The following is a 21,562-nucleotide window of genomic DNA, read 5'->3' on the forward strand; positions in this document are numbered from 1 at the left end:
TCTCAATTATTATCTAGGCAGATCTCTCAGTTAAGCAGGCTGGTTCTTGAGGTGTAAAAGAGCAGGCAGAGGCTTGGAGTGGTGTTCAACAAAAATAGATTACAGTAACTTAAAAATAAAGTCTAGCAAAAATGGAAAAATCATCAAAAGAAAAACAGGATGACATCTCCAAGTACTACAGTCTCTGTCCTAGGTCAGCCTCTGAATCAATATCCTAGTGTTTAAGTCTTTCCCAAGTGAAGGGAAAGGAAAAACTCTCTCCAAAGTAAGGCAGGGAGCTGGTGGTTGAAAAGCAAACTCCCTCCTTCAAAGGATGACAATGAAACTTCTGCAAGAACTAAAGTAATCTTCTCCTTATAGGTCACTACAGTCCCCACTTTTGTTGGACCCAGGGGCAAAGTAGCATCTTGGGCAGCTGCAGACTTCATTTTGACTGGCAGCAGGGCTAACAGCACCTAATCTTGTCCCCTCAGGCAGGTCGGTTCCCTCCTGAACTCAGAGCAGGCCAAACACAAACCAGCTCTCTTAAAAGTCAAAATATTCTCCTCAGTGCTATCGGGGTGGGGGTGAGATCATATTGGTATCCACACAGAACAGCAGCTTTCACTTCCAACAAAAACCTATTTCCAACTACACCTTCCTTGTGCTTAACCCAGTTTAAAAAGGGAGCTCAGCCAATCCCAAAACAAGGAGGAATGGCCACCAACTAGGAAGAATTCTAAAAATGCAAAACTCTTCCAGCAAATGAAAAAAAAGAAAAAACATCTAGTAAGGAACAAAGCCTTTCTTACAGTTACAAAAAAGGAAAGGTGGCTCTTTTACATGTAACAAGCTACTATAAACCAGGAGGCAGATATTCAGAACCCATTTAGATGGATAACTGAAAGGTTATCCATCTAAATGGCTGTATTTAAAGCCATATTTAGCTAAATTCTAGCCACATAATGAATTATGTAACTAGAATTAGCCACATAAGTGGGGGTGGACTGGGAGTGGGTGGGAGTTATTTTGGGGCAGGCCAAATTTAGTCACATAAGTCATACAGCTAACTCCCTCTGGTCACACCCTAGGACTGTCCTAAAGTTAACCGGATATACTTATCTGGCAAACTTTAAGATAGACAAGTATATTCAGTGGTGCAGCTTATCATGTGTTGGAGTCTTACAATGTGAGCTGAGCTGCTTCTCGATCTCAGTAAAGTGTTTTAGACCTGCCAAAATGGGTTTTTTAATCCCACATAGACTGCAAGCTGTTGCAGTCAAGATGAAAAAATGTAAAAATACATCAAAATCCCTGTGTGCTCTCCTGTGAATGACAAATATTCTGCAAGAGCCAGCATCTGACCCCTATAGTGTTAACAAGTTGGGAAAAGAGTGGACTGTTTAGCCCTCCCAGAGAACAGCACTACACAGCCGACAGAGCAAAGGAATGCTGGGAGAACATTTAAGAAAGAAAAGGTGCTATTTGGCTGGCTCTGTCTGTGTGTGAGGGGTGGGATGGCAGAAGTTGGATTCAGGAGACAGGAAAAGAGGAGTGTATAGAAACATAGAAATGAAGGCAGAAAAAGACCAATCAGCCCATCCAGTCTGCCCAGCAAGCTCCCACACTTATTTTCCCATACTTATCTGTTTCACCGACCACCAAGTTCAGGGACCCTGTTTGATTCAAATTTCCTGCCATCCCCTTCCATTGATGCAGAGAGTAATGTTGGAGTTGCATCAAAGGTGAGCATAAGGCTTAATGGTTAAGGGTAGTAACCGCCGCATCAAGCAAGTTACCCCGATGCTTGTTTACCCAGACTGCACAGATCCATGCCTTGTTGGATGTTGTCTGAATGTAAATCCTCTTTTCCACATTTCTCCCTGCCATTGAAGCAGAGAGCAATGCTGTATATGCATCTAGCCAGTTCCACCATCAAGAGAGACTTCTTCATTTTCTTGATTGTTTTTCTTTCCATAAGATTTTGTGTTTGGGACAGAATGCACCTTTTACAAACTGGTGACATTGGAGTGGATCCATATCTGGCAGCTCTGCAATCAGTTCTTCTCCTGAAGAGCTAATTATCGAGAAGGTGATATAGAAATCTACACTTTGAGGAAATAGAGAGACAGACAGCTGTTTTTGATTCATAGCCAAGCTACATGTAAAATCCTGACAAGGGGCAGCAGAGCCAGAAACTTAGAGACTGAGAGATTTGCTTTCCAGAGATATCCAGGCCTAGGAGTACATGGCTGTATCAGCCTCCTAAGAGACTGAGTTAAGTAATCCTTCTCCCTCCTCTTAGCAGAGGAGGGAGAAGGTTTATTTCCTGGCTTTTTGTCAAAAATTCAGTATCTCATCTTAACTGCTTCAGTCTTTTAGTCAACGTCAAGCATAAACCCTTTCCACAGCCACATGAAATAGGGCAAGGAAAGAGAAGCTGATGGACTGTGGTCTTTCTGAAGAGACTGAAACCAGACCTGTTTTCTGTCTAGTTCCAAGTAAACCATTTGGGGGAAATTCCCCAGGAGAGAAAGACCTTCTACATACTGCAATGCTCATCTCTTTGGTTTGTCATCTAGCCAGTTCCACCATCAAGAGATACTTCTTAATTTTCATGATTTTCTTTCCATACGATTATGTGTTTGGGACAGAATGCACCTTTTTCAAACTGGTGACATTAGAGTGGATCCGTTCCTCCCTCCCTTTTTGAGTACTCATGGGTAAAAATACTTTTTGAAAGCTAAAAGAACATAAAAACATAAGAACATGCCATACTGGGTCAGACCAAGGGTCCATCAAGCCCAGCATCCTGTTTCCAACAGTGGCCAATCCAGGACATAAGAATGTGGCAAGAACCCAAAAACTAAGTCTAGTCCATGTTACTGTTGCTAGTAATAGCAGTGGCACCGGGGGCTGATGCTGCAGACACATCACTGGCGGTGAAGGTAAAATTCCTTATCGCCACCAGTTTCGTGCCGAATAGCCACACCTTTTATGGGCAGTCATTCGGCGCGAAAGCTGGCAGCGAACACACCACGGAGGTGCGATCACTGCCGGCTATCGCAGGACCGCTCCCCGCTTTGCCCCCCCCCCTGCCCCCAATTACCGCCGGATTCTCTAAGGTCTGCGACCCTAGAGAATCCAGGCCTAAATTTCACTAGAAGGTCCATATTCAGCTGGCAGTCACCATCTAAAATTTATCTGGTAAACTTTAAGTTTGGTAAACTTATGAGAATATGCAGTCCAAATCACTGTTGGCTGAATATTCAGTTACCTGGACCAAATCATATGTGTAACTTTAGGGCAACTATGTTTTTTTTTTTTTTTTTAATAATTACAAAACTTGAACAGGAATGTATACAACATTAACGATTCAAAGAAATGGAGCAATAAACACCAAATAAGCATAGATAACCTGAGATACCACTGCAAATTTACGTCTCTGAAGCATCTAACCACAGATTTATTTTTCACTATGACAAAGTTGAATTTCAACCCTAACCCACATCCAAATCGACCCCATACCACCAGAAACAGCAACAGCAAATATCATAACACCCTCACAGTTTCCATGTTCAGCCATTCATATCATCTGCACAAGCTCATTCCCATCATCCAAGGTTACTTAACTAGCTGGTTTGTGCATTCACAGTCCAAGGAACAGAAACAGTTAACACACAAGCACCCTGCATTAGAAAAACATCACCTATCTATTATCCAGAAAGAGTTACCTTATTAAGGGCCTAATTCACTAAAGCCCGTGCTTACAAAAATTAGGGGATAAGCGCGTGGCGGGCCATGTGCACCCTGAGCGCATTTTAAAACTGGCCTGGCCATGCCCATATCTCCTGATATGCGCAGAAGTGCTGGGCTCAATGAAAGGAGCGGGCCAGGGTGAGGTTCTGGGTGGGGAGGGGCGGGGCGGGGTGGGGGCTGACCAGGAAGGCCGCCATTAGGACCTGACATGGGGAAGTGCACGCCAAAAGCTGGTCAACACTCCGTTACTTCTGCTCCAAAGAAGCAGAAAGTATTAAAACAAAAAAACATTATCCTAGCTAGGTAGGTGTTAGGGGTCAGGGAGGAGAGGAGAGGGGAAAAGATAGGAAGGGTAGTTAGGGGGATAGGGAAGTTCCCTCCAATCCACTCCTTAATTGGAGTGGACTGGGAGGGAACTGGGGAAGGCCCTATTGCGTTACCGTGCATATGTTTTGAAATCCCCCCATTGCTTTGGAGAGGCCACCCGCCCACACATGCACACATGACATTAAAATCTGGCACACATGCACACGGGAATCGTATTTTATTATATGCTCATGCCAACATGCGCATGTTGTAAAATATCCGCATCCATGTGCACGTGCCGAGAACCACGCACGCATGGATGCCCACACGCGTTTCTTAAAATTGACCCCTAAGTCTTTTCTCCCATTCTGTGTCTATGGGTGAAATGCTTAGTGAATCAGGCTCTAAATTTGTCCAGAGTTGAATAACAGTGCTGCTGGGACAAAAACAAAAACATGCTCCTGTTATTTCAGAGGAAGCAGGACTCACAGAAATAAAACAAACAACAACAACAAAGAGAGTACACTGAGGAAGTTGCAGTTCTACCTTTTAAATCAGCCAGGTCCGCAGGGAAGGGAAAAAGGAAGTAACATCAGCACAGATCTCCAGTAATGTAAATCACATTGAAAAAACCAGAACAAACGTATTGAAATCAGTGCCACCCTTACTCAGAATAATAAACCCACAACAACAGAAAACTACAAAATAACCATTTCATATGGCCCTCCCTTTGATAGCGAAACACTGCAAAAATATCTCCAAGAAGAATTCAAGAACTTTGACTTCACAAACACAGAAACTGCAACAAAATCATGGAAAACATTACCAAATCCATAGCGGATAAAACAAACCCAATCATCATAAAAACAATAAAGAATAAAGAATTCTAAACACAACAGTCAATGGTACTTCACTGCTTCCCCCTGACCTTTCTCTATGAGTGTTCCTTATGTTTTTTTTACTATCTATGTATGTTGGTTGCTCTGGCTAATAGGCCATATCCAGTGTTATTTTTGCATTGCTTGAATTAAAATAAGAAAACAGCAAGTCTATAATAAACTTCACTACTGTACTTTTCACATTTAATGTTCTGGTTGGATTTACTGTGCCTTTTCTGTACCTTTTCTGTGGCTGCCCGCAATTTATGGAACTATTTACGTGCAAATATAAGACTTGAAGATTGTCCTAAGAAATGTAAAGCAGCTGCAAAGACATTCTTATTGAAGCAAGCATTTAATTAAAAGGTGCCTATGTATATTTATGAGAAGGTTTGGCGTAATCAGGTACTGGTTATGTATTATAGTAAAAGAAAGTAAGTTAACAGTTATCACAGGCCTTCCTGATGTGGCAAGTCAAATGTCTTATTTTTAGATGGTTTATATGTGTTGCGCTCGGAGGTGGACCCTTGTCCTGGGGCAGTGGGGAGACACCTCCTGATAGGGAACAGAATGCAACTGCCCCCAGGGGGCAGAGCACTGGAGAAGATAGAGGCTCAGATGAGCTTCACCACTGGAAGCCCGAGGTCCCCCCGGGAGGAGCCCGTAGGGACCCGGGCCACTTGGACTTGGAGAGCCTCGCAGAGTCTCCTGGGAGAGTAGAAGTACGGCGTGCCCACAGACACAGGGAGATCACGATCAGGTTCGAGACTAGAGGTCCGATGGAGCAAGGAGGACCCGAATAGCGTAGGTGATGACAAGGCAAGGAACAGAGCCAGAATCTAGGGGCGAAGTCAGGCGAGCAAAGGTCAGAGTCCAGAAGTCAGTCCATGGTATGGTCAGATACCGGAGGTCAGATGAGGTCACAGGCAGGCCGAAGTCGGGAGGCAGGCAGCAAGCAGGCATACAGGTCAGGGGACAAGCTGAGGTCTTGAGTCAGGTGGCAGGCAGGCAGGCAAGTGAAGAAACAAGCTGAGGTCTTGAGGCAGGCAGGCAGGCATGTCAAGGAACAAGCTGAGGTCAGTACCAGTAGACAGTCCGGAGGTACTACCTGGGGAAACGTACAGAGAACAGAGGCACAAGACGAGCAGGAACTGGTATACACCCCAGGGTTCTAAAGGAACTAAAAAATGAAATTTCAGACCTATTAGTAAACATTTGTAATCTATCATTAAAATCATTCATTGTAACTGAAGACTGGAGGATAGCTAATGCAACCCAAATATTTAAAAAGGGTTCCAGGAGCGATCCAGTAAACTAAAGACTGGTTAGCCTGACTTCAGTGCCAGGAAAAATAGTAAGGTAACTCTTTCTGGATAATAGATAGGTGATGTTTTTTCTAATGCAGGGTGCTTGTGTGTTAACTGTTTCTGTTGCTTGGACTGTGAACGCACAAACCAGCTAGTTAAATAACCTTGGATGATGGGGATGAGCTTGTGCAGATGATATGAATGGTGAAAAGTGTTCTAAGCATCAAAATCAAAGTACATATAGAAAAGACATGGTTTAATGAAACAAAGTCAGCATGGCTTTACCCAAGGCAAGTCTTGCCTCACAAATATGCTTCACTTTTTTGAAGGAGTTAATAAACATGTGGTTTAAGGTGAAACGGTAGATGTAGTGTACTTAGATTGTCAGAAGGCATTTGATAAAGTTCCTCATTAGAGGCTTCTAGGAAAAGTAAAATGTCATGGTATAGGAGGTAATGTCCTTTTGTGGATTACAAACTAGCTAAAATACAGGAAACAGAGAGTAGGATTAAATGGACAATTTTCTCAGTGGAAGGGAGTGGGCAGTGGAGTGCCTCAGGGATCTGTATTGGGACCCTTACTTTTCAATATATTTATAAATGATCTGGAAAGAAATACGATGAGTTAGGTAATCAAATTTGCAGATGATACAAAATTGTTCAGAGTAGTTAAATCACAAGCAGATTGTGATAAATTGCAGGAAGACCTTGTGAGACTGGAAAACTGGGCATCAAAATGGCAGATGAAATTTAATGTGGATAAGTACAAGGTGATGCATATAGGGAAACATAATCCATGCTATAGTTACACAATGTTAGCTTCCATATTAGGTGCTACCACCCAAGAAAGAGATCTAGGTGTCATAGTGGATAACACATTGAAATCATCGGTTCAGTGTGCTACGGCAGTCAAAAAAGCAAACAGAATGTTGGGAATTATTAGGAAGGGAATGGTGAATAAAACGGAAAATGTCATAATGCCTCTGTATCGCTCCATGGTGAGACCCCACCTTGAATACTGTGTACAATTCTGGTCACCGCATCTAAAAAAAGATATAATTGCGATGGAGAAGTGTTACCTCTGCCGCGTGGTTGACAGCGGGGCTCCGCGCGGGAGGGGGTGTTCGTGGTCGTGGAAACGGCAGGGCTGGCTTGACGGCGTCGGCGGCGCAGTTCCGTGCCCAGCGGGGTGTTCCCTCCAGCGCGGACGCCAGCATTTCTGCTAGGACATCGGCAGCTAAGTCCCGCGAGATTTGGAGCCAAGACACGCCCCCATGATGTCAGACGCCGACGGAGGGTTACTCTGCGCGGGAACCGGGCTATTTAAGGAGAGCCTTTTTCCTATGCTCTCTGCTTCGGCCATGAGTGTTTTTGGAGCTCTCGCGTTGGGATTTGGTTGTTTTCCTTCTGCTCTGACTTTGGTTCCTGATTGCCTGCTGCCTGCCCTGACTCGGACTGCCTACTGGACTACCCTGCTTGCCGCTTGCCTATTGGATTATCTGCTTTGGTTCCTGATTGCCTGCTGCCTGCCCTGAGTCGGACTGCCTACTGGACTACCCTGCTTGCCGCTTGCCTATTGGATTATCTGCTTTGGTTCCTGATTGCCTGCTGCCTGCCCTGAGTCGGACTGCCTACTGGACTACCCTGCTTGCCGCTTGCCTATTGGATTATCTGCTTTGGTTCCTGATTGCCTGCTGCCTGCCCTGACTCGGACTGCCTACTGGACTACCCTGCTTGCCATTTGCCTATTGGATTATCTGCTTTGGTTCCTGATTGCCTGCTGCCTGCCCTGACTCGGACTGCCTAGTGGACTACCCTGCTTGCCGCTTGCCTATTGGATTATCTGTTTTGGTTCCTGATTGCCTGCTGCCTGCCCTGACTCGGACTGCCTACTGGACTACCCTGCTTGCCGCTTGCCTATTGGATTATCTGCTTTGGTTCCTGATTGCCTGCTGCCTGCCCTGACTTGGACTGCCTATCGGATTACGCTGTACTACTCCTGTTCCGGGTTCCTCCTACTAAAGGTAAGCGGTCTACAACTGTGGTTCCACTAAAATCTGAGCAGCAGTCGTAACTGTTGGCCGAAGCCATGGAACCAGTTGATTTGACCGCTTTGCAAGCCATCCCCGGGATGGCTAATAAAATACAACAACAGCAGGGGTCCTGGATCAAGTAACCGGGGTCCTGGATCGCTTGGTCGCCCGTATGGATGCCTTAGCCCATATTCCGGCGGGGCCAGTACCCAGCACGGTGGTTACTCCTACCCCTGTCAGGGTACCTCCTCCGCCCCGCTTCAATGGAACTGCAGCCTTATGCCGAGGCTTTATCAACCAATGCCGAATGCATTTTTCCTTACAACCAGCCTCTTTTCCGAATGATAAGACTAAGACTACTTTCATCCTGTCCTTATTGGAGGGTCCAGGATTGGCATGGGCCTCCCCCTTATGGGAACGAGATGACCCTATTCTCAATACCCTGGATCGGTTCCTAAAGGAATTTCGTCTGATCTTCGATGAGCCAGGACGTTCTAACTCAGCCGCTAATGACCTGCTCCAGATTAAACAAGGGTCACGATCAGTAGGTGAATATGCCATCCAGTTTCGCACCTTAGCAGCAGAACTCGCTTGGGGAGAGGAGAGTCTCACGGCCATCTTTCGACAAGGTCTTGCAGAGAATATCAAGGATCAACTGGCTGGCAGAGATCCTCCAGAGACCTTAGAAGAATTAATCCGGTTAGCCATCCGACTGGATCTACGTTTTCAAGAAAGGATGCGAGAGCAAGCAACGACTCGAAGAAATTTCCGTCTGGCTCCTACTTTTCAGCAACCCATGGTCGTTCCACAGCCTACCCAGGCATCAGGGGATACGGAAGAACCAATGCAAATCGATAGATTTCGCTTAACTCCAGAGGAACGGAATCGCAGACGAGTACGGAATCTTTGCTTATATTGTGCGGGAGCAGGCCATTTTATCAATAGATGCCCCAACAAGTCGGGAAACTCCCGGACCTAGGACGGGTGGGAGAGGCCTCCCTGGGTCCCACCATTCCCTCTCCTCAACTCTTATTGCCTACAACTATTTGCCTGAACAATGAATCTTTGCACTTCCAGGCCTTCATAGACTCAGGGGCGGCTGGTAACTTCATTCAGGAACATCTGGTGCAGAAATATCGGATTCCGGTGGAATCTTTACCCACTCCTCTTTCAGTAACATCAGTGTCAGGACAATCAGTGGGGATGCATATTTCTTATATCACCAAACCCCTGCTGCTCAGCACCGGTCTCCTTCACCAGGAACACATTCAGCTATATGTCCTCCCTTCCTCAGTTAATCAGATAATACTGGGCCTGCCTTGGTTGCGGATTCATCAGCCTCACCTAGATTGGGCTTCGTTACACCTCACGGCATGGAGTCCATTCTGTTTTCAGAACTGTCTTAAAAGTCTTCCGAAGATTTCACTTCACTCCACGCAATTCTCTTATGGCATTCCGGCTCCCTATAAAGACTTTGAGGATGTTTTCAGCAAACAACATGCGGAATCCTTACCACCCCACCGACAATATGATTGTGCTATTGAACTTCTTCCCGGAAAAAGTCTGCCCAAGGGACGAATTTACACTTTATCAGAGCCGGAGTCCACAGCGTTACGTGAGTACATTGAAGAAAATTTAGCTCGAGGTTTTATCCGACCCTCAACTTCCCCCGCGGGAGCGGGTTTTTTGTCAAGAAGAAGGATGGGTCTTTAAGACCTTGCATCGACTACCGTGGACTTAACAATATCACCAGAAAAAACAAATACCCTATTCCTCTCATCTCGGAATTATTTGACTGGATAAAAGGAGCACAAATTTTTTCTAAATTAGACTTACGGGGGACCTACAATTTGATTCGAATTCGAGAGGGAGATGAGTGGAAGACCGCGTTCAATACCCACGATGGACATTATGAATACCGAGTTATGCCCTTTGGGCTTTGTAATGCCCCGGCTGTATTTCAGGACATGATTAATGACATTTTTCGTGATATCCTCTACTCTCATGTTATCGTTTATCTGGACGACATTTTGATTTTTTCACATTCTCTGCCACAGCATCTGATTCATGTACGCCAAGTCTTACAACATCTTCGTGAACACAAGTTGTTCGCCAAGTTGGAGAAGTGTGTCTTTCACAAACACCAATTACCGTTTCTCGGGTATATTGTTTCCAACAAAGGATTATCTATGGATCCTAACAAACTCAAGGCCATTCTATCTTGGCCTCAACCTGTGGGGTTGAAAGCCTTACAAAGATTTTTGGGATTCTCCAATTATTATAGACAGTTTATTCCCAATTTCTCTTCCTTAGTGGCACCTCTCACAGCTCTCACAAAGAAAGGAGTGTCTATACAGAATTGGCCGGGGAACGCAGTATTGGCTTTCCAACGCTTGAAGGAGGAGTTCACCCAGGATTTATGTCTCCGACGGCCTGATCCTTCCAAACCTTTTACTATGGAGGTGGACGCCTCAGCAGTAGGTGTAGGGGCAGTTCTTCTACAGAGGACGGAAGAGAATGAATGGGTGACATGTGCCTTCTTTTCCAAGAAATTTACGCCCGCGGAAAGGAATTACACCATTGGCGACCGAGAACTTTTAGCTATAAAATTGGCCTTTGAAGAGTGGCGCCATCTCCTGGAGGGCGCTCGCCATGTCGTCACGGTTTATACAGATCATAAAAATCTTGAATATTTGGCTACAGCCCAGCGATTGAATCCACGGCAGGCCCGATGGGCACTTTTTTTTAGCAGATCTAATTTTGTTCTGCATTTCCGGCCTGCCCAGAAGAACGTGCGGGCAGACGCACTTTCCCGTAGCTTTGACCTCGATGACGTTCCGGATCCACCTTGCTACATCATTGACCCCGCTCGCATCCAGCTGGCTGCTACCTTCACAGTTCCGATTGGGAGAACCGTCGTGCCCAAACGGTTACGCTTCAAGGTGCTTCGCTGGTCCCACAATGATCAGCTGGCAGGCCACCCCGGGGTTGCTCGTACCAAGGAACTTCTCTCCAGACATTATTGGTGGCCCCGATGGGAGAGGGACGTCAAGGACTATGTGGACTCTTGTTCCGTTTGTGCGGCCCAAAAGACGCCACGGCGAAAACCCCTTGGATTATTGCAGCCACTTCCCATTCCCACGTCTCCGTGGTCTCATATTGCCACTGACTTTATTACGGATCTTCCGGCTTCCAATGGTAATACTGTTATCTGGGTGGTGGTGGATCGTTTTTCCCGGATGGCGCATTTCATTCCCCTACCTGGATTACCCTCTGCTGCTGAACTAGCCCGTCTCTTCCTGCATCATATTTTTCGCCTCCATGGGCTTCCGCTCAGCATTGTTTCCGATAGAGGGGTACAGTTTACGGCTCAGTTCTGGACTAATCTTTGCAAACTTCTCCGAGTTAAACTCGACTTTTCCTCGGCCTATCATCCTCAGTCCAATGGCCTTACTGAACGGACGAATCAATCCGTAAAATGTTTCTTCGGGCCTATGTCAATCAATGGCATGATGATTGGGCTTCCCTACTGGATTGGGCGGAGATGTCTCATAACAATCATGTGCATCAGGCTACCGGAAGATCTCCTTTTTTCCTGGTGTTTGGTAGGCATCCGCGCCTTACTTTTCCCGTCAATACCTCCTCCAATTGCCCTGCGGTCAATGCCACAGTTACCTCCATGACCAGATTATGGACAGAGATGCGAGCCTTGTTGGTCAAACATGCCACCTCCATGAAGGCCCAGGCAGATAAGCGACGGAGTCCTGCTCCTCATCTACAATGAGGAGATCTTGTCTGGTTAAGCACCCGCCACCTTCGCTTGCGGTTGCCATCCGCGAAATTTGCTCCTCGCTTCATTGGGCCCTTTCCTGTCAAGCAGCAGCTCAAGGCAGTCACGTTTAGACTCTGTTTGCCGTCCTCTTTGCAGATTCATAACGCATTCCATATCTCCCTACTTAAACCTGCCGTCCTGTCCTGGCCCCAGAGGAGACGGAGGACCAATATACTCATAGTACCAGATGATGATCAGTACGAAGTCCGGGAGATCTTGGATTCTAGACGCATTAAAGGGCAACTTCAATATCTAATCTCTTGGAAAAATTTTGGGCCCAAGGAGAATACTTGGGAGCCTTCGCATAATATACAGGCTCCTCGTTTACTTAAAAAATTTCATCTTCGCTTTCCTTCCAAACCTGGACCCGGGCCGATGAGAGGGGGGCCTTGCAGGGGGGGTACTGTTACCTCTGCCGCGCGGTTGACAGCGGGGCTCCGCGCGGGAGGGGGTGTTCGTGGTCGTGGAAACGGCAGGGCTGGCTTGACGGCATCGGCGGCGCAGTTCCGTGCCCAGCCCAGGAGCTGGAATGAATAGGCCCTCGAGGAGCGAGTACCTGGTTCCAGGGAAAGCTCTGAGAGAGCGATGGTAACTCACTGATGTAATTGGCAGTGATGACTTCCAGGCAGAAGAGAATACAGAACAAGTCTGGGAACAAGGGCCCTCGAGGAGCGAGTACCAGTTCCAGACTGTCACCTGAAAAACAAAGGAAAGGGCAAGGCCCCCGAGGAGCGGGTACCCCTGGTAAGTCCGAGGAGGCAGAGTAGCTTGGAATCCAAAGCGAGTCCATTCCATTCCTTGCTAACTCGATGTGTTAGCAAATTCTAAGACCTTATATATCATTCGCGGGTGACATCATCTCAGGGGGAAGCCCCTGAGGTTTGCGCCATTGCCGGTACTTCAGTCAGGGCCACGCCGCATGTGCGCCCCTAGGCCTCCAGGAACATGGCGGGTTGCAGCGTCTAGCCGATCCGGGGACGCCGGGGAACTTCGGCAGAAGGACGCCACGGCAGCCAATGTTCCCGCGGTCGAAGAGGGAGTCACCAAAGAGGTAAGGAGGGCGGAGAGAGGGCGTCGGGAACTGACGGACACAACTGTACCCCCCTTCAAAAGGCGATTTCCTCTTCGGGTATCAGGCTTAGGTTTTGAAGGATGCACGAGGTGGAACTGACGAAGCATCTCTTTGTCCAGGATATTGGTCTGAGGCTCCCAAGAGTTTTCTTCGGGGCCGAAACCTTCCCATTTTAGAAGGTATTCAAAAGTCTTGCCTCTTTTACGAACATCCAGGACTTCTTCGACTTTGTATTCTAGGTCGTCTTCTGCATTGATGACAGGTAGATCTTGAGTCTTGGTAGAAAATTCGCTGAGTATGAGTGGTTTCAGGAAAGAAACGTGGAAAGCATTATGGATGTGGTGGATGTCAGCAGTGATGGATGCTGCTGGGGATGTCACTGAGATCTTCAGTGAAAGTGGCGAAGTTGGGGAACGTCCAAAGCCCACTTCAAGTTGTAACACAATAGTGGATCTTCTAATTTGATGAGGGGACTCCTCAGGTCTTCCACTAGGCATCTGAGAATGAAGTTGCCTCCTGCCCCTGAGTCCACCAGGGCAGGAGTCTGAACCATGGCTGGTCCATAGATCAAAGAGACTGGGAGAGAGAGCAGAGGAGAGGTTGCAGTATGGCCTAAGAACAGTCCTCCTACAGGACTTAGGCCCGTCCATTTCCCGGACGAATGGAGCATGTAGAGACATCATGGCCGGACTGACAACAGTACATACAAAGCCGCGCTTCTTCTGAAATTTTCTCTCCTTGGAGGTCAAGTATCCATGACAAAAGTTGCATTGGTTCATCTTTATCAGCAGCAGGGGTTACTGAAACCATCCGAGGTGCATAGACAGCACTAGCCTGTTTTAACCCAGGTGACACCTTAGGCCGGAGTTCCTTCACCTTGTCCCGGAGTCGGTGATCAATCCGAGTGGCCAAGGATATTAATTCGTCCAGCGTGTCAGGTGTTTGGCGAGCGGCCAGCTCGTCCCTCAACCGATTATCCAGGTCTCTGCAAAAGAGAGTCTTGAGACATTTGGGGTCCCAGCGGAGTTCTGCCGCAAGAGTTTTGAACTCTATGGCAAATTCAGCCAATGATCTGTTGCCTTGCTTCAAATCCACTAAAGCAGAACCGGCTATAGAAGTTCGAGTAGGGTCATCGAAAACGGATTTAAACAAGTCCATAAATCCTTCTATGTCCTGCAAAATGGAGTCCTTGCATTCCCACAAGGTGGATGCCCAAGACAAGGCTCTACCATCCAGGTATGAAAGGATGTAGGTAGTCTTGGAAAGAGCTGTAGGAAATAGCGACGGCTGTAAGGCAAAATGCATGCAGCACTGGTTCAAAAAGCCCCGGGTCTTCGGGATTTCTCTGGAAAAGCGGATTGGAGCCGCCAGTGGTACAGAAGGCTTTAAAGTTACCTCCTGTAACTGATCTTCTTGGTTGGAGGCTGTGCCTTGAACCTTCTGTGTGTATAGCTGATAAAACGCTGAAGTAAGTTTCTCCAAGGCTTCTTGCTGCTCCATAATGCGCTGGGCCAGGCCTGGTATGGCCTGCAAGGCATTAAGTTGTGCCGGATCCATGGAGTTAGCAATCTGTTGGGAGTTAGTAATCAGATAGGAGTTAGCTATCTGTTAGGAGTTAGCAATCTGTTCTGAGTTAGCAATCTGTTAGGGAGTTAGCAAACAGATAGGGATATTTGGGGATGGATCCTTGGGCTGGTGGCAGATGACCACGCCCCCGGGGGAAGATCCTGAGAGGGACCACTGGTTTAGCTCAGAGTTTGGAGACAGACACACACTAGATCTTTTATTAAACCATATAAGGAACCACCAGAGGTGGCAGTACTGAGCTGGAGTGCCCGGCAGGGCTGTAGTCCCTCAGGTACTGGAACAGCGATCCCTGGATGGCTGAGCTGTTGAGAAACTGAATATAGTGAGTAGGCAGGGTATGCAGAGTTCAGGTAAGGAACCTTGATAGAACACTCACACAATGGTCTCATAGAAGCCCAGGAGCTGGAATGAATAGGCCCTCGAGGAGCGAGTACCTGGTTCCAGGGAAAGCTCTGAGAGAGCGATGGTAACTCACTGATGTAGTTGGCAGTGATGACTTCCAGGCAGAAGAGAATACAGATCAAGTCTGGGAACAAGGGCCCTCGAGGAGCAAGTACCGGTTCCAGACTGTCACCTGAAAAACAAAGGAGAGAGCGAGGCCCCCGAGGAGCGGGTACCCCTGGTAAGTCCGAGGAGGCAGAGTAGCTTGGAATCCGAAGCGAGTCCGTTCCATTCCTTGCTAACTCGATGTGTTAGCAAATTCTAAGACCTTATATATCCGTCATGGGTGACGTCATCTAAAGGGGGACGCCCCTGAAGTTCGCGCCATCGCCGGTACTTCAGTCGGGGCTGCGCCACGCGCCCCTAGGCCTCCAGGAAACATGGCGGGTTGCAGCGTCTAGCCGGTCCGGGGACACCGGGGAACTTCAGCAGAAGGACGCCGTGGCAGCCAATCTTCCCGCGGTAGAAGAGGGAGTCGCCAAAGAGGTAAGGAAGGCAGAGAGAGGGCATTGGAACCGACGGACACAACAGGGGGGGGGGCTGTTACAAGTGTCTACAGACCCTTGTGCTCCAGGTATACCAATCTAACACCCCCCCCCCCAACCTACCCTGTGTTGAAAGTGCCCCTCTTACAGTAGGAGATATATAGAGTGTCATATTGTCTCTCTCTCTCTCTCACCCCCCCCAGACCCACCCACCCAGTACGTTAAATTGCAACAGCTGTCACTTAGTCAGACAATCCACTTATCCAGCTGAATAGATAGATATCCAGTGACTGGATAATGGGCAGCCCTACTTACATCCCAGGTAAGTTAGCCATTTTTTAATATCTACCTTCTTAACAATTTAAGGTACTGGGGGGGCGGGGAGAAGGCCCAAGAAACCACATTTTGGTGTAAATTTGGTGGGGGAGGGGAAGAATGGCACCAGTCCATACTGTTTGTGAGATAGAGGGATTTGTAGGGAAGGGAGGTGTTGCAGGCTTAGCCTAGCATTTAGAGCTTGGTTCTACGGGTCCAGTGATAGTCCAATAGGCTTACAACCTTTTCCTTTTTTTTTAAACTGCTGCTTGGCAATTAACAGGCTGTATTCTTTTGAACATAGCTAGTGAAGGTTTAAGTCATCTGGGAGCACATTCCATATAATGTTTCTATCTACTCTCAGGCATGTTCAAGGATAGCTGAATAAGTTAAATATCAGAGTTAGCCAGATAAGTTATTCAGCCAACTCATTCCCACTCCTGATTGCCCCCAATTTGCTCCTTTCTTACAGGCCGATACAGTACAGTGCGCTCTGTTAACCTGTCATTGGACACGCGTTTTCCCTTATCCCTTATTCAGTAAGGGGAGGAAAACGCGCGTCCAACCTGCCAAACCTAATAGGGCCCTCAACATGCAAATGCATGTTGATGGCCCTATTAGGTATTCGCGAGCGATTCAGAAAGTAAAATGTGCAGCCAAGCCGCACATTTTACTTTCAGAAATTAGCGCCTACCCAAAGGTTGGCGCTAATTTCTTCCGGCACTGGGAAAGTGCACAGAAAGTGCACAGAAAAGCAGTAAAAACTGCTTTTCTGTGCAAGCTCCGACTTAATATCATGGCGATATTAAGTCGGAGGTCCCGAAGAGTAAAAAATGTTTAAAAAAAAGAAAAAAAAATTTGAAGTCAGCCCGCGGACTTTACTGAATCGGCCTGTTATTCAGGTAAATCTTAGCCAGATAATGACTTATCCAGCTAACTTTTAGTCAGGTAAGAAATGGGGATATCCAAAACTCACCATTTAGCCAGATAACTTGTGAATTATCTGACTAAATGACTTGGAATATTTGTCCCCATAGATTATTTAACTGTTTTTTCTTTGAAAGATGGCATGCTACATTACAACATTTAAATTATGCTCTGACTGAAAAAATACTATTTCTGGTGGTATTCACAAGTGTAAATAACTATTCCCTATTAACACCGTATAGATATACATCACCGTATATATACACCGTATATAGACAACACCGTATAGATATACATCACCGAGGTGATGTATATCTATACATACCGCGGTATAAAAGAATCTATAAATAAATAAAATAAAAATAGTGATCATAATGCAATCAAATTTGACACAATCCCCGGAAGGAGAACATTAAGTAAAACTACTGCAAAAGCATTACATTTTAAAAGAGAGACTATGATAAAATAGGAAAATTAGAAAAAAACTACCTTGAGAGAAGCACATATCATATGGAACTTGCTCCCAGAAGAAGTCTGCCAAATGAATGACTACTCCCATATCAGAAAGAAGACAAGTCTGGTTCTTCTGCCTAGCCTTTAATTCCAAATGTTCTTGTTGGGGGAGTAACAGTGGACCCTTTAGCCGGCCTGACGGAGAGAAAAGATGATGGAAGAAGTAGTCTCCGTGGAGAGAATACAGACCGGGAGGTGGATGCTGGTTGAGCAAGGAGAAGCTCTTCACCCTGGAAGCCCGAATCCCCCCGGGAGGAGCCCTTGAGGATCCGAGCCGCTGGGACTTAGGTGATTGCAGAGGATGGCTTCACCCTGGAAGTCCGAGGCTCCCCCGGGAGGAGCCCGTAGGAGCCCGGACTGCTGGGACTTAGGCGAGCAGCAATCAGAAGAGACGGTCCGAGGTCAAGGCAGGCGGCTGGCGAGCAGAGTCAGAGACAGGCAGAAGTCAGTACCGGAGGAGCAAGCTGGAAGGTTTGGAACTGGAACCTGAAGCGGGAACCGGGACTGGATCCGAAGACAGGATCCGAACCTGAAACTGAAACTGAAGACAAGGTCGAACCCAGAACTGGAACTGAAGACAGGATCTGAACTTGGAACTGGAACTGAAGACAGGATCGCAAGAGAATACAGACAACGTCCGCAGCACACTGCAACAGGAAAGCAAGTAACCTCATTGCAAGGCACTGACTGAAGGCAGACACCGGCCTTAAATATCTGCCGGCGTCTGATGTCACAAAAGGGGCGGCCCGCGATCCAGTAGGAAACGGCCTTTAAATTGCCCCCCCTCGCGCACTCGCGGGCCTAGGAGGGGAGATGCAATGTTCCGAGACTCGGCGGCGTCTCCCTCATGGAGACGCCGCCGAACAGGCCACGCAGGCCCGCCCGAACACGGCGAGTGCCATTCGAAGCCAGGCCCGAGGAGCAGCGCTCCGGTAGACGGACCCTGGACCCCCCGGAAGAAGAGGTAAGGTCCCGGTTGCCAACGCTGTGACCGGGACCGCAACAGTTCTTCACCCTAGAAAGCATGCATTCAACTAAATTGACTGCAATAAACTACCTAATACTAATTTCTGAATACCCTGATTGTGCTGTTACACAATGCATGGTTTGCAGAAATGTCTGCATATTTTTTTGTTCTTTATGCATTGTTGATTTTAATTTTGTCATTACTGTTGGTATATATCTAGTTCAATTTTTTACTGTTTAAACCTTTTGTTAAGCTGCTACTATAACTATTGATTAATATAATAGTTCAATCCTTGGATACTAGTCTTTAATGTGCACCTTAGTCTTTTGTTAAGCTGATACTGATCCCTCATTGTATATTGCTATTTTACTCTTTGAGTAGATTTTGTATCCAAAAAGCTGAAAAATTAATACAAATAATAAATAAAATAATTAAGCTATGAAACTTGTTGCAGTGAGGGCAGTATTGAACAGAGCAAGAAAAGCAAAGTTATTTGCTTTCATTTTCCACATTCTCCTAGGGTGTGGCATATCTTCATATTGTTTTGGGTTTTTTTAAGATTAGTAAGCCTTCCTAATAAGGGATAACTCAGGCAAATTCATATTTTTCAATTGATAGGAGCATAATTGAAAATGTTTAATTCATTCCTGTTTTGCCTTTAATTGCTCTCTCTTGCCTCTTTTCCTCTCCTCAATGTTCGTTTTATTTTAAATATTAGGTTAGATGTCTTTTAATTCCATAGTTTTTGAAGATGAGCTCCATTTTCTCTGGCTTATAGCCTGATGTTTGCTGTCATGTTTTCTTTTTAGCTGACTGGATTAAAATGCCTTGCACTGGGAATCATAGCTAAATAGCACTCTAAAATATACAGCGTGACAATATTTGATAAGTGACACACTACCTTCTTACCTGCAAACTTTGAAGGCCTCCAAAAGCAGTAAACAGCAGCAAAAATCCAAAAGAAACAATGATTATATTCTTAAGGTGTTTTCCCATAGTTTTTTCCTAGTTCAAAGAAAAGACAGGCAAATATCCTTCAAAATGTTTCCTGAAGTTAACTTTCCAAGTCATGTGGTGTTCTCTTCAAAAGAGCGATTCCTAATGTATTCCTAGCAGAATGTGTTTTGCTAGCTATTTGTGTCATCCATTTGAACTTTATGTTGAAAGTTCACATAATAACCTGTTACTCATTTACTCAATGCAAGAATAATAATCATCATCAGGTGGTGCATACAATTAGGAATTTTATTAGGTCGCGCTTTCTGCCCCTTATATCTAGGTGCATAAGTTAGCTACGATTGTGTTGGTTTTCCTTTCAAATCAGCAGTTCATTAACTCTAGCAGCCGCCACTTTACCCCTGTGTCTGTTGTCCCTACCTTTGTTGCTTTACTCTCCTTAATCCCGTAAACATTCACTTTATACCCATTAACCACACAGAGAACTGTCATTGGTATAATAAGGCCACAGCTTTTATTTAACAGATCAATAAAACTTCCCTGGGTACCCGAGCCGGTGTGATGTCTCCACCGCTGCCCGCCGTAGGTACCAAGCCAGGCAGTCTTGCTCCCTGGGCCCCCCGCCTTGTCGCCAGCCAGGGGGCCCCGACCATCGGCACGTTCCACGCCACAACCGTTTTCGCCGCCCAAGGCACTGACCCAGCTACCACGCCGTCCTGTGATGTCACCGGCATCACTTGCAATATGCCCTACCGGCCCGGGTAACCGCCCTCTCCCAAATAGCTGCGACAATAACCCCAGCCATGAATAGCGTTTGCATTATACTAACTAACATGAGCATGGTATCTGATGCCTAAGTTAATCGGTTGTAAGAATGTACACTTGTAATAATGCATACTTAGCATAAGGCTGCTACCTGCTGCCCACGTGAATCAGTTATAAGAATGTACACCTATAATATTGCATGTTTAACATAAGTATGTTATCTGCTGCATAAATATATCAGTTATAAAATTGTACACTTAAGTATTGTGTGCTTAACATAATTATGCCATTTGCTTCTTAAGTTAAAGAGTTATAAGAATGTACACTCATAATATTGCAAGCTGAACATGCAACAGTGTTAATCTTTTCATTGTACATTCACTCTTTACAAACAAATAAGCAATCTCCCTTTCAGCGCTGGGGCTAAAAAGGGAGGGTCCTGTCCTCGTCGCGGCCCTTTAAAGGGCCATTGACATCATCTGCCCGAGCTGCCTCATCTTCTCCTGTGCGCCGGCCGTGGTGGGCGTGGCCTAGCCCCATTCTTTTGCGCGCACAGGAGGAGCGGGTGATGGCCCGATCGCGCGCCGGTGCTGCCGCTTCGACGCACACCTCTCCTTCCCCCTTCGAGGGGACGCCGTCCCCTGTGGGGGAGGGGCAGTGCATCGGTTATTGGTGGGCTCTGGCTATTCGGTCCGGGCCCACCTATTTATATAATCAAGAGCAACCAGGCTTGCCATACCAACCTCAGGGGCAGGTTTTAAAAGCCCTATGCATATAAATCCAGCTGAATTTACGCGCGTAGGTGGGTTATGCGCGCCAAGCCTATTTTGCATAGGCCTGGCAACGTGCGCAAGCCCCGGGATGCGCGTATGTCCCGGGGCTATGTTAAAGGTGCGGGGAGGGTCGAGCGGGGGCGGGACCGAGGCCTCCGGCACAGTGGTCCGGCCAGGGCACATCCTACACCTGCCCAGAGGCAGGCGCAACTTATAGAACAAAGGTTAGGGGGGGTTAGGTAGGGCTGGGGGGTGGGTTAGGAAGAGGAAGGGAGGGGAAGGTAGGGGGGGGGGCAGAAGAAAAGTTCCCTCCGAGGCCGCTCCGATTTCGGAGCGGCCTCGGAGGGAACAGGAAAAGCCATCGGAACTCCCCTAGGGCTCGGAGTGCACAAGGTGCACAAGTGTGTGCCGACCCCGGATTTTATAGCATGTGCTAATTTCTGAAAGTAAAATGTGCGGCTTGGCTGCACATTTTACTTACTGAATCGCGTGGGCATACCTAATAGGGCCATCAACATGCATCTGCATGTTGAGGGCGCTATTAGGTGATGCGGGTTGGACACGCGTTTTCCTCCCCTTACTGAATAAGGGGTACGGGAAAACGCGCTTCCAATAGCAGGCTAACAGTGCGCTCCGTTGGAGCGCACTGTACTGTATCGGCCTGTAT

The 21,562-nt window shown here is 46.9% G+C and overlaps 1 protein-coding gene across 1 annotated transcript in view; it reads right to left on the reverse strand.

The window, feature by feature from the left end:
- UNC93A (unc-93 homolog A) overlaps positions 1 to 19,396 on the reverse strand; it is a 226,717-nt gene extending 207,321 nt beyond the window's left edge. Inside the window, exon 1 of the mRNA XM_029596970.1 lies at positions 19,310 to 19,396. Within this exon, the coding sequence (XP_029452830.1) occupies positions 19,310 to 19,396 (87 nt within the window). The remainder of the gene's footprint in view (positions 1 to 19,309) is intronic.
- Positions 19,397 to 21,562: the final 2,166 nt, after the last annotated feature.

Source organism: Rhinatrema bivittatum, chromosome 3, assembly GCF_901001135.1.
Source record: "Rhinatrema bivittatum chromosome 3, aRhiBiv1.1, whole genome shotgun sequence".
Classification (NCBI taxonomy): domain Eukaryota; kingdom Metazoa; phylum Chordata; class Amphibia; order Gymnophiona; family Rhinatrematidae; genus Rhinatrema; species Rhinatrema bivittatum.